The sequence below is a fragment of the Aythya fuligula genome, chromosome Z, assembly GCF_009819795.1.
Source record: "Aythya fuligula isolate bAytFul2 chromosome Z, bAytFul2.pri, whole genome shotgun sequence".
NCBI lineage: Eukaryota > Metazoa > Chordata > Aves > Anseriformes > Anatidae > Aythya > Aythya fuligula.
In genome coordinates this window covers 66,908,265-66,921,888 of record NC_045593.1, presented here as the reverse complement: position 1 = coordinate 66,921,888, position 13,624 = coordinate 66,908,265, and the positions used below count along the sequence as shown (strand labels likewise).

The 13,624-nt window shown below is 37.4% G+C and overlaps 1 protein-coding gene across 4 annotated transcripts in view; it reads left to right on the top strand.

Annotated features, from left to right (window-relative positions):
- The window catches only part of DMXL1 (Dmx like 1), a 91,474-nt gene that overhangs the window by 58,134 nt on the left and 19,716 nt on the right, over positions 1-13,624 (top strand). For 3 of the 4 annotated variants that reach the window (XM_032206676.1, XM_032206675.1, XM_032206678.1), the window contains exons 28-31: positions 1,178-1,426; positions 1,813-1,926; positions 9,885-10,048; positions 13,431-13,570. In XM_032206676.1, coding sequence (XP_032062567.1) covers positions 1,178-1,426; positions 1,813-1,926; positions 9,885-10,048; positions 13,431-13,570 — 667 coding nt within the window. The remainder of the gene's footprint in view (positions 1-1,177; positions 1,427-1,812; positions 1,927-9,884; positions 10,049-13,430; positions 13,571-13,624) is intronic. The other variant, XM_032206677.1, reaches the window with a different exon arrangement.

Here is a 13,624-nt window from a genome sequence, read left to right as displayed (position 1 = left end):
GCTCCAGCTCAGAATGATTGTAGCTTAGGTGCAGCTGTTCAGCTAACCTAAAACTGAAATTGAAAGTGATAAGTTTATGATAAATAATATATATTATACAAAGATCTGTAAAGCCTGCATACGACTTATGGTAACAGTTAGCCCATTATAAGATGAAACTGTACCAGTCCCATTAGAGAGTCTAAGCTACATAAAAGATTTGGGCTTCGGTTTACAGCAGTAACTTCAATGTAAGCAAAACAAAGAAATATGTTTTCATAATATGGGATTTAATTTCACATTAAAGAACTCTTCTGGAGAGCCTCATCTAGTGTTAGTGTTTGATGCTACGTTACTTCAGCCTCTCGGCCTTTCTGTCACTGTATCTAGAGATTTTGGAGAGAGATCAGTGTGTGCAATTGGAAGAGTAACATATGAGCTGTAACTTTGTCTATAGCTTTTTGTGTTTTCACTTATGTTCACAAAGTGAGACAGATGATGCCATATCTGAAACTCTACAACTGTTTGTAGGGGTATAAAATCACAGCAAAACACTTATAAGATAATGGGTAGTTTAAGTTGACAACCATGATTTTTGTATGGCTTTACCACTGTTAAGTGGGAATACAGCATTTTCAACACAGTGGAGTTAGGTTCATAACTGGTGAAATAAGCACCATAGGAAAGTCAGTTGGAAGATTAATATTTTTATTTTAAGTGTAAGAATTTAGTAGTGTATATTGAATACATTGTGAGGCACTGGATTAAATATAGAAAATAAAGACGTTTTCTGAAAGAAATAAGGAGAAATAGTTTCAAGAGAAATTGAGATACAGGGAAAGGAAGATTCATGCATATTAGAGCTGGCAGTGTTATATTTAAACAAAATTCAAATTATTTTTTCTGTTTTTTCTCTTTTTGTTGAAAAGTTGCTAAGTATATCATCAACTGTAAGTCCAAAATATGAAGCTGAAAAGCTATGACAAACTGTTAAAAATATAAGCATGTCACCCCTGTCTCCTGGAGTTTTTGATATCCTCAAACTTAGAATTTTCAACACTAAAAGGTAGTAAATGATGTAAGTTGTCATTCAAAATAATGATCAAGAAATATCAAAATAGTCAAGGGTGAATTCTCCCCCCAGTGTGTACACATGCACACAGTTTTTCTTTTTTCTTTTTTTTTGTCATTCTGACAGGAATAACAGCTCTAGTACGTCTCCTGAATTCTGCTGGTGAGGAAGCTCAGCCAGGGCTCACGGTTTTACTTTGTGAAATTCTAACTGCAGTCTATCTGAGTCTGTTCATCCATGGCCTAGCAACACATTCCAGCAATGAATTGTATCGAATTATGGCTCATCCACTTAACAACAAAATGTGGTCTGCTATCTTTGGAGGAGGAGCTCGTACACCCAGTAGAGGACAGCTGCAATTAACGACAAAAGCTGGTTAGTATTTTTATTTGTTATATTTGTGTGTGTTTTTTTTGACGTTAAAAATTATTTGACTGCTGAAATCTTAAGAGTAATTTATTTAAACAGCTTGTGTTCAATAATAACACAATATGGTTTTAGATCTGCAATGAAGAACAAAGAACTAAAATTATTAACACGGATATTCTGTAGAAGAGAATAGGAAGCAGAAATGAATGGCATTGAAATAGTTTTTAAGTAGTACAACTGCTGTAATATTAGGGGTTAAATTCATTTTATATAGAAAATTTTCTGTACTATTATGACCTAGTTTTTAATGTTCATTTTAAAGCTTTCCAGTTCTGTCCTAACAGGAATATATTCCCATTTTACAAATACAGTATGTTTTCTCTCTTTGGCAGGTAGGCACTTCTCAATGCCTAGCCCACATCAGGTAGTAGTGTTCTCCATGGAATGCGTGGGGTTTTCCAAATCTCTAACTGCCTTCAATACTCATAGTCCTACCAAATCTTCAGGCAAGATACTAGATTTAGTACTAGGCCTCTACATGCAGTTTGCTATGTGTGATTTTTTGCATATGTAGAAAGAGAGAAAAACTTCTGTTTGCAAGCCATGACATCAAAATTTAAAGCGATGTTTTGTAATGATAACAGCAGTTGAATTGGGCCTTTAAAAAAACAAAACAAAACAAACAAAAAACATGAAATTGACAGTGTTGTAGTAATCTTACTATACTTCTGTTGATACCAATTTTAAACAGTTATTTTGACCATGGTTTGAAATGATCAGAAGTGTTTCATATCTTTGTTAGAGAGCTGCTTGTTTTGCTTCATGAATATAAGCATTATTATGCATGTGGATTTCTAAGTGTTCATCTAAATGTTACAAAGAATAGTGCCTTGTTGCTGTTTAATTTTGATAGTCTGAGAACCCTTTAGGAAAGCAAACAACCTTCAAGTTTTAAATTCGGATAATAAATTATTCAGAATGAGTTTTGTAATATTTTTGGTACAGATTTCTACTTTAAGGTAGTTGGACTTCTGTAAAACCAAGAGCAATGATCATACATATCAACTATCATATTTATCTTTTTTATAAATATTAATCTACTTAAACCATGGTAACTTCATAGAATCATAGAATAATTAAGGTCAGAAAAGACCTCCAAGCTCATCTGGTCCAACCATCACCCTACCACCAATATCACCCACTAAACCATGTCCCTAAGTATCACACCCAGCCTTTCCTTAAACACCCCCACAGGGATGGTGACTTCATCACCTCCCTAGGCAACCTTTTCCAATGCCTGACCACTCTTTCTGAGACGAAATGTCTCCCAGTTTCCAACCTGAACCTCCCCTGGTGCAACTTAAGGCCATTCCCACTTGTCCTATCGCTAGTAATCTGCAAGAGGCCGATCCCCAGCTCCCACAACCACCTTTTAGGTAGTTGTAGAGAGAAATAAGGTCTCCTCTGAGTCTCCTCCAGACTAAACAACCCCAGTTCCCTCAGCCACTCCTCATAAGACTTGTGTTCCAGACCCTTCACCAGCTTCGCAGCCCTTCTCTGGATACATGTCAGGGCCGTGATGTCCTTGTAGTGAGGGGCCCAACACTGAACGCAGTACTTGACGTGCACCCTCACCAGAGCTGAAAAAAGGGGGACCATCACTTATGGGTCATCTTCTTGGGATAGATGGCAGAGAACTAAAAAGCTGCCTGAATGGTTCAAGTCTGAAGAAACAGAATTCTGAAGAAGGTATAGGAGGAGAGCAGATACAAGAAAATCATAATTTATTTCTAAGAAAGATGGTTTTTAGGCTGAAGAGTAGCCTTCCCGTGTACATGTCTAACTCTGTGGTAAACTTTGTCACAGAACCACTGAGGTTGGAAGGGAGCTCTGGAGATCATCTAGTCCAATGGCCCTATTCAGACTAGGGTCAGCTACAGCAGGCTGTTCAGCTCCTTCTCTAGATGGGTTTTGACTCATATCTGAATATATATACACATATATATATTGTAACTTATACTATCTATAACTTAGGTATTGTTTTTATTACTATCATATGTTACATATAAAAATGTCTTACAAACTTGCATTTGAGGCAAATAGATGTTTACATACAGATTTTACTAGACATTTAGAAAAATATTTACAGAGTAGTGTTGTTTAATCAAACTTCTCATTCTCATTGTAGATCAGATCAGTTTTCTCTTTGGCATTTAATAAATATTTCCAGCTGACATTTTGTTTAATATGCTTGCCTTATCAGGATTGCATAACTGGAAACCAAAACTGGCTTCTTTTATTGGCAGTTCTAAGTTTCATAGGTATTGATAACTGTATATTGAGGTATTTTAATGTTGCTACTACTTTTTTGAAATTGAGATAACTGTCTTTACATAGCAAGATATCCTGAATGCTTCTAAAGGCCTGTCTACTTTGTATTTGTCTTAGAAATGACTGCTGGCTGTCTGATTGCAGGATTGGTAAAACTGTTGCTGGAAGAATAAAGAAGCTGAAATTGAAAATAAATATCAATTTGTAGGGACAATCGGTCACTGGAAAAGGTGGCTAATAGAGCTGTGGAATCTTGGGAATTATTCAGTGCTTGAATAAACAAGGCCCTGACTAGCTTGACCTAAGCCTGTCTTGTTTTGAACATGGGGTTGAACCAGTGGCCTCCAGAGGTCTCTTTCAACATATGTGATTCTCAGATTCCATAATCCTATTATTTGTTTTTAATGCATGTTTGTCTAGAGCAAGTAGAGAATGATTGAATAAGTAGAACTCTAGTAAGCAGAGGAATCAGGTTTAAATCATATACATTTTTGTTCCCTTACCTATTTTTGTGCCCTTGTCTATTTTAATTCTGGCATTCAGCCTTGAACACGGAGAAGTGACTCTAGCACTTAATTTAGATTTGAAATAGTGTCCTACTTTGTTGTGTATAACTTGATTATTTTTATAAATTTACTTGTATATTTTTGTGACGTGTTTTCACTCTCAAATGGAGATCAAAAGCCAAAAATTCTTAACGCTAAGAGTTCTAGTTAGATAACACTGTGATCCTATAGTCTTACATGTTCAGCATACGTCTCTCCCTGTCTCCATCAGTTCTATCGCACTTCCGTCTGAATGTGGTTGTTAATCTACAGGTTTCAGACTTGTTTTAAAAGGTCATAACAATATGTACATAGCTGGCCAAGTTGTTATGTGACTTCCCTTGCTGTCCCTTGCTTACGTTAACTTTAGCACACAATCAGCTTTGGAAGAAAATACCTTGTAATATTAAATATGATCTCTGTTATTAGGGTTTTTTAGTCGCAAAATAAAAGAACAGGAACAAAAAAAAAATATATAGGTCTTGATAGTCTTGTAAAATTCTGACCTATGTTCAGAACTAGTTTAATGAAAAACTATCACTCCATTTCTTTTCACAGAAAAAGCATAGCAGTTCGAATGCTTCCTTGTATTAAACTTCTCAGCCACATTTCTTGTATTTGCAGTTGCAACAAAAGAATTTGACAAACTGAGTTAGCATTTGAGAATTCCCATCCTTTCTTATGTCTTAAAATAGTAGATATATTATGTTTTTAAAGAGGTAATTAGCATCTGAAAAATAACCTTATTATTTGTTGTATGAAATAGTGTTAAAATCATATTTCCTATAGTTTCTCTTCAAAACAGCTGTGTAACCATCTATATAGAGATGGTATTTTCTCTATAGTACAGAGGGTTCTTAAGGAAAAGTTTGAATTTTGTTTTAACAGTTAGAAATCCATAGTTTCATTTCATATATTCAATTATTCCATGCTGCAAGAATACATTAAATGCATAACTTCTTCCAGACTGAATATTTTGCAAAGTATACTTTATAGAATTAAAGTCATTTTGGGTTTCAGATGTAGAAAATACATTGCCAGAAATTGGTTAATATGTGACTGCAAGAACAAGTTAATTTTCTCTGGTGATGATGTTAACTTTCCAAGCAACTATAAAAGCTTTAGCACAAATATCAGTCCTCGTTACTGCTATAGTTGGACTCCTGTAGGGAGAAATGATAAACTTTGTCACCTCTTACTATGATGACTTGTGTAGCATACCATAGGCTTTGAGAAGCAGATGAGCTTATCAGAACAGTGCTGAGCACTTCATTACTTGTGTGGCCTTTCTATTCTCTATTAATGTCGTTGTCTTCTTGCTATTACTCTGTCTCATTCTTATTTCAGCCAGCCATTAAAACAGATTAGAAATTGGCCTGAGGTTTGCCTTGTGACAGAGCTATCTAGGCTCAGTAGAAAAAGCCTTAAATGATCACAACAGAAAAGGCCTACGAAGTGTGTGTATGCCACAAAGCTCTTCATTGTGCTTATCTAACTTTTTCAGAGGTTTGTGATCACCATTTACTAAACTGCCCATTACATAAATAATATATTCAGAAACATCTGAGAGGTTAATATATACTTACAGCTTTTCAGTGAACTGCTACTCCTTAAATGATACATAAACACACAAAAAAAAGTTATCATGCATATACAATAATCATATAATACACTACAACTTGATTACTGTAATCCTGTGTAACTTAATGGGTATCACTACTGTCAAGTGCTAATTTAACAAATTAACAAATTTAACAAATTCATTAACTTGGTTACTGGAGCCGCGTAGACCAGGGTTGTTGTCCATGCATAAGCAGAATATGATGATGAAAACATCAGAGTTTGTAACCATGCAAAGTGCAGATTCTCCTTAGGTTTGGAGACAAAAATGTCCATCACTGTAGACTTCTACTAGGATGCTGTTGACATGGGCATTTATAGCTTCCCAAAGGATTACAGGAATCTGTGAAGGGCTTTACGTTTAGGAAAATGATTCAAGGTGAGATTCAGAATCCACATTTCTTTGTCATGTATCTGCCAGTCCACCTTGTTTTGGGCTTCAGCAGCGCTGATAATTGCAATCAGGGTTGATGCTTTTTAAAGAACATAATTTTATATCTATTTAAGACTTGCATTTTTATTAGCACATTGGGGTGTTGGCGCTTGATACATGCATACAATCTTCAATAAGGCAGAGTATGTCTGACCTGCATTTTATTTTGGGGGGGGAAATTGAAAGAGATCTGCCTCTTTGCACTTTCTGGAGAGGTAGAAAGGAGGTCACGTGGGCAATAGATCTTTTGAATATTGTTACATCTGTTAGATCTCTGCAGGAATAGAAGCATTTTACTTGTTGGAAAGATTCTTTTTTTTTTTTTCTTGGAAGATAACATTAACACTACAATTGTCTTATAATGGGACTGAAAATAAATATTTTGAATACAAAATAGATGTAAAATTTGCAAATGAATATAAATGGTGATCTGAAATCCCAAATGACAAAGATTTTTAATAAATTTATTAGTTTGCATAAAGTTTTTTTGAATGCAAAAAAAATAGATTGGCATCAGTACTATGTATTTCTAACCACTCGGATGATTGTACTTTCATTGCCTTTAATATTGGATTATATTTTAATGGGCAGCCTGTGGTAGTCTTAAAAGGAATAATCCAACAGAGTGGAAAGAATACTGTTTTAAAGTAAAGCATTTGATTTTTGAAGTCTGCTTACAAAAACAATCTGCAAGCATATACTTGCTTATTTCTGTATCATGCAACACTTGCTCCTTATCTTTATGCCTAGCGAGTTTCTATTTTTTTTTAAGCAATTGCTAGTATTTCATACAGAGTAATGCATGTGCATGCTCTTTGTTAGCTGATGAGCTTCAAATAATGAAAATGCATTGTACTGCAGCTGTAATGTTTTTGGCTTTTAATACAGGTAAGTGTTTTTCTAATAATAGCCCTTACAGGAAAAAGAAAATGACGTTACAATAAAGTAGTACAAAATATGTAAAATATCTCAATTTCAAGTTTGTGCTGAAAGATGAGATACTGCCTTCATCTTTTATTAAATTCTATATAAATTATCTTATAGTTCCACTGTTTATAGTCCACTTTGTTTCTGAAAATCCTTGGAAAGACATTTTTTTCCTAGCTAAAAAGTTGACATAAAATTCCATCAGCCACTGCAAATACAGAGTACTAATTTGACCACTTAAAAAAAATAATTCTAAAACATTGTTTAGGTATGAGGCATTAAAATACAAAAGCTTTTTCTTAAATAAAATTGTCTTAAATCTTGCTTTCCTCAGAGTTTACAATTGCCTTAGTTTATGTGATGAGCATGTGAGTTTCATATGTGGAATATAACTGTTCTTAAATGAGCACTGTTTTTCTTTTGTCCAAAGTGTTATGTTAGACCTTCTGTTTTCAAGTCAGGGGAGCACCCATAAGGGTTCTGAAGGAAATGATCTTTCAGCATATATCAAGACTCTATAGTCCTCTGTGGATAAAACATTTAAAAAAAAAAAAAAAAAAAAAAAAAAAAGCAAGGGTGTAGGAAATACTTACATGTAATAGCTCCCTCCAGACATACAGAAGGATGCTGGCTCTTCATGAGCCATCTCCAGCTTTATTACAGGAGAAATAATTTAAGAAGCTTCAGAAGTTTGTTTTGCGGTCCCTAGGTAGCAGAAAGAAATAATGGAATTAAAACATAGATCACTTTTTTTACTTTTGTGATGTTCTTACTAGTAGGTCAAATAAATATGTCTGGCCCAACATGTTGAGAATTGAAATCAGTGATAATGGATATCTAATCACCCAGTTAGCTCTGCATCCACAGGCTGTGGATCTGCATGTCTTGGAACCTTGTCTTATTACTGCTGTTACATCAGCCAAAGACTTAAGCCATAAGGCATACCCTATTCCCCTTATCAAGTAGAAGTGTTTAGATATGATCTTTTATGACTAGTGCTACTACCTAGTGTTATTGTTGTTCTTTGGATAAAGAAAAAAAAAAAAAACATTTGAATGAAAGATTTTTCTCTCAATTTTTTTTTTTTCTAAGTGAGCAAAAAATAAACCAAGGGATGGGGTGAAGTGAGTGAGTGCTTAAGTATGTTTCATGGTTCTTCTGTTCTTAACAGTTCTTAAATCTTACCTAGAAAGGGGGATTTTGAAATACTTAAGAAAAAAACTAAAAGTTCAATATCCATAAAATATGTATTGCAAAATTTGTTAATTTCAAAAATGTTAAAAAAAATTGATTCCTTTTCATCTTAATCTTTTAACTTTCTCAAGCAAAATAAAGTTTGATTGCACTGATTTTTTCACCTTAGAAACTAATATACATGTATAATATATACAACTAAAATATATGTATCTACTTTAAAGTTATAAGTAAATTTTACAATCAAGTAAGAAACGGATTCAAGTCCACTTGAATTAAGGCCACCTTGTTACATCTCTTTAATTCCCTCTCTTCCTCCTCCCTCTCACTACAAAAGTGTTCTTTAAAGCCAGACTACTAATTTATCGCCTAAGGACAGTGACAATCTGTATCATTCCTTCTCTACCAATAAAAAGGCTTTACTGAAATAAAATTCACCTACTAAGAACCAGAATGATTTCAGGTTATTAGATGGTTTCGTGAGCTTCTTTTTAAGTAAGCCATTACTTCTGTATTTGTGAAGTTCATACTTGATTAACAAGGAGAGATCTGAAACAAAGCCTGTTCATTTATCTGTCATATAACTGCATTAAGACTTCTCTGATAGTCTGAATAAGCTGTTCCCTTGAGTACTCTAATTCTTGAGAATGTCATTCAAATAAATCTCTTAGAAGCTCTTTATTCTGGAAAAAATAAATGCTGGGGGGAAGTGAATGGACCCCTCAGCTCCTAGGAATTTTGTCACAGGAGTATTATTATAAATTACTAGTTTTTGCAATTATTCCCTGTTTAATAAGGTATATATTGAATTGTATTAGTTAAAATGGGACCTCTCATGTTTGCTGGAGATACACATTGTTAGGAGAAACAGATACATCAGAATTGTACTAGTTAGGAGAAATTACAGACCTCCTCTGGAAGAAACAGTTGGTTAAAATTTGGAGTAGGAATAGCAATCTGGAGTATGTATTTGCTCTATATATTCTGGAAGAAAAGGCTGTTGGCTTGTCTTCAAAAAAAAAAAAGGCATAGATCAGTATTCATTAGTGCTTATAGTGCTTATTAAGGTTTGGTTTTGTAATATTGTTGCTTGAGCCATTATATGTGCATCTGTAGGAAGAAAACTAATGCAAAAATAATACTTAAAAAAAAAAAAAAAACTAATACTTTGCTATGCCATATTGTTTGTACTGGGAGGTTGTCCATTTCTGGAGTTCCAGGTCTGTATTAGTTCTGCATATTTGAAGATGAACATTCTCTGTGTGTATTCGCTACAGAAATGTTAAGATAAAATTCTGAAAGCTTATAGTGAGGAAGGTTTTTTAAATTATTTTCTATTATGAATCCCATTATTAAAAGTAGTAGGGAGGTAGAGCAGACAGCACTAAGCAGCATGTACTTTTTTCTCCTTTAGATGATGGAGAGAAACAGCAAAAACGTTTCAGGCTTTCATCAAAAACCTCTCCAAAAGAGAGTGCTCAGTCACCTGCCTTGCCATTAGTAGATCAAGAGTCTCCATCTGACAAAGAAAGATTTATTCCTCCTGAGCTTAGTATCTGGGATTACTTCATTGCAAAGGTAATTTTTGGCTATTATGAAAGTTAAAAATCTTCTATCACTTCTCCAACTGTAAGTATTTTCTGCTTAGTCTTTGTCCTAGGTATCAATTTAGATAAATGACAAAAGCCACCTATTGTTATGACTCGTATTCATCTTTTTCTAAAATATTGTCTATAGCTACTTTTATTTAAAACAGTGTTCTTTTAAAAATGTTGTTACAAAATTAGTTTATTCTCAGGTAATGTAATGAACAAAACAATACTTTTTACAGTTATAGACATGTGGGTTAGCTGTTCTGATGAATGAGGAAATGTGGGAATTGCAGAATCACAGAATGGTTAAGATTGGAAGGTGCAGGCCTCTGGAGGCACCTTGTCCAGCCCCTGTTCCAGCAGGGCTACCCAGAACTGTTTGCCCAGGACCACGTCCAGGTGGCCTTTGAAGATCTCCAAGGAAGGAAATTCCACAATCTCTCTGGGCAACTTGTACCAGTACTTTGTCACTAACACAGTACAGAAATGCTTCCTGATGTTTAGATGAAGCCTCTTGTGTACCAGTTTGTGCCCATTGCCTCTTGTCCTGTGTGCTGGTTTTACTCGAGTGGGCAGCCGAGCTCCACCACAACCGCTCTCTCACTCCTCCTCCTCAAAGAGGAACGGGGAGAAAATACAATGAAAAGGGCTCAAGGGTTGAGATAAGGATGGGGGGATCACACAGTAATTATGGTGATGGGCAACACAGACTTGGCATAGGGAGACAGTAAGATTTATTGCTTATTACTAACAAGCTAGAGAAGTGAGAAACAAAGGAAAGAAAGCAAAAGCACCTCTTCCTCCTCCACCCCCCCAGGCGGTGCAGGGGGACAGGGGAATGGGGGTTATGGTCAGTCTACAGCGCTTCTTCTCTGCCGCTCCTTCTCGGTCACTCTCGTCCCCTGTGCTGTGGGGTCCCACCCACGGGATGCAGTCCTTGATGAACTGATCCGGCATGGGCTTCCCACAGACAGCAGCTCTTCCAGAACTGCTCCAGATATGGGTCCGTACCACGGGGTCCATCCCTCAGGAGAAAACTGCTCCAGCACGGGTCAGCAGGGTAGTAGCTCCTGCCAGGTCACCTGCTCCTGCGTGGGCTCCTCTCCACGGGCTACATGTCTGGCCCGGAATCTGCTCCGGCAGGGGTCTTCCACAGGCGGCAGCCTCTGTCGGTGCAGGGCCACCTGCTCCACCGTGGTCTCCTCCACGGGCTGCAGCGTGGAACCCTGCTCCACCGTGGTACTCCATGGGCTGCAGGGGGACATCCTGCTTCACCATGGTCCTCACCACAGGCCGCAGGGGACTTCTGCTCCGGCGCCTGGAGCACCTCTACCCCTCCTTCTTCACTGACCTTGGCGCCTGCAAGGCTGTTCCTCACTCCTCTCACTCTCCCAGCTGCTGTGTGGCGCAGAGTTTTTTTTCCCTGTCTTAAATCTGCTCTCACAGAGGCGCAAAACAACATCGCTTATTGGCTCAGATCTGGAAAACAATGGGGCCCTTCCCAAATATGGGACAGCTTCTAGATCCTTCTCACACAAACCACCCCTATGGCCCCTGGCTACCAAAACCTTACCACGTAAACCCACTGAAAAGAGCCTCTGTACACCATCCCTCTAGGCATTTGGACAAGTTAATAAGATCCCCCTGAACCTCCTCTTCCCAAGCTGAACAGTCCCACCTCTCAGCCTTTTCCTTGCAGGAGTGGTGCTCCAGTCCTTCCATCTTCCAGTCCCTTGACCGTCTTTGTGGCCCTCTGCTGGACTTTCTCCAGTATGTCCACATCTCTCCTGAGAAGCTTTTTTATCATCTATTTAAAATAGGTGAAATAAACTTGTATATTTAATAGAAATCAAACTACATTGCCTAGTGTCAAGTTTGCTGTCTGAGATCTCTCTATGTAGAAACCTACCTATTATTATGGAGTCCTATGGTGCATTTCTATATCATATAGTAGCCATATTGGCAAAATAAGTATGCAAGCAGTATTTTAGGATCAAGGAGAAAGAAGAAACTGCAAATACTGAATAGCACAGTGGGGCAGTGATTGTAGGCTTGTCATAAATATTGAACTCTGTAGGCAGGGGATAGGATTTTTTTTGTTCATTAGGGCTTTGAGCCCTTGGATGAACTAGAAAGAGAGGGAATGTAATGGTGGTTTTGGCTTTTCTCTGACAAATCCAAGTTTTTGCTTCCTGCATGTGTTTTGATGCACCTGATGTAAAAGGAAAGCAAAATAAGAACTGTAAAAATGTTACGGCTTTCATTTTCAGCATTAGAATTTTGAATAATGTAAAAAATACTTGTTAAAGTATTTTAACAGTGTTAAAAGTATGCAGTGTTTATCATAGAGTGGTACCTGTTCAGTCTCATCAGGTGGTCTCAAACCTGCTCTTTGCTTACAGTGGGGAGGGACTTTGCTCCCTGAGCCCTCGTTGCAGGTTCAGGGACTCAAGAGATGTGGGAAGCCTGACTGCCAGTGAAGACTGAGGCAGAGTTGTTGTTGAATACTTTAGCCCTCTCCATGTCTGTGGCTACAAGTTCACCCTTCTCATCCATTAGAGGGGGCACGCTCTACTTTTCTGACCAACATACCTGTAGAATCCCTTCTTGTTATTCTTTGCATCCCTTGCCAAGCTCAGTTCCATGCACGCCCTGGCTTTCCCGATCCTACACCTCCACATTTGGACTGCATCCCTGTGCTCTTTCTTCCCAGGCCACATCTCCCTGCTTCCACTGCCTGTGCATTTCTGTATTGGGCCTCAGTTTGACCAGCAGGTCCTCGTTCAGCCATCCCAGGTGTCTGCTCTCCGTGCCTACTTTCTTACACAGGAGGATGGAGAGTTCTTGTGCTCTAACGAAAACATCCTTAAAGAGTTTCCAGCTCTGTTCAGCTCCCTAAGGAGTTCCAGGGGATCTCATCCACTGGGTCTTTAAACAGCTTGAAGTTCATTGGAACTTCGGGGTCCTGACTTTGCTCTTAGCCAGGCCTATATTCCTCAAGATCACAAACTCAACCAGGGCATGGCCACTGCAGCCCAGACCACCTCCAATCTCAACTGTTTCGTCTGCATTGGTGAGCACCAGGGCCAGCAAGAAGTTATCCTTAGCACACTCTAGGAATCTTCTGGATTGCTTACAGCCTGCACTGTAGCTTTCCCAGCAGACATCTGGGTGATTGAAGTTCTGCATTTATGGACAGTTAACCTTTTCATGAGGTACAAACTCCCCATATTACTAAAGTGAGTAAGATGAGACATCTGCTTTTTTTTTATAAAACGTTAAATATTACAATGATTTATTTTTAAAAAGGTAATGTAAAACTGTATGTTTGGTAGAAGATACTCAAGGAGTATTGTGTAATTTTTTAGCCTTTTCTTCCATCACAAAGTAGAGTGGAATATGATTCAGAAGAGAGTCAGGAAAGTGGTGAAGATGATGATGATATTGATGGAGATGTGTTTGCATCAAACTCACATAATCAGGAACATTCAAATTCAAATTCGTACAGGTGAGTATCTTAGAATGCAGGGTCTTCTGCAATGGTTAGATTTGCACTTCTGGC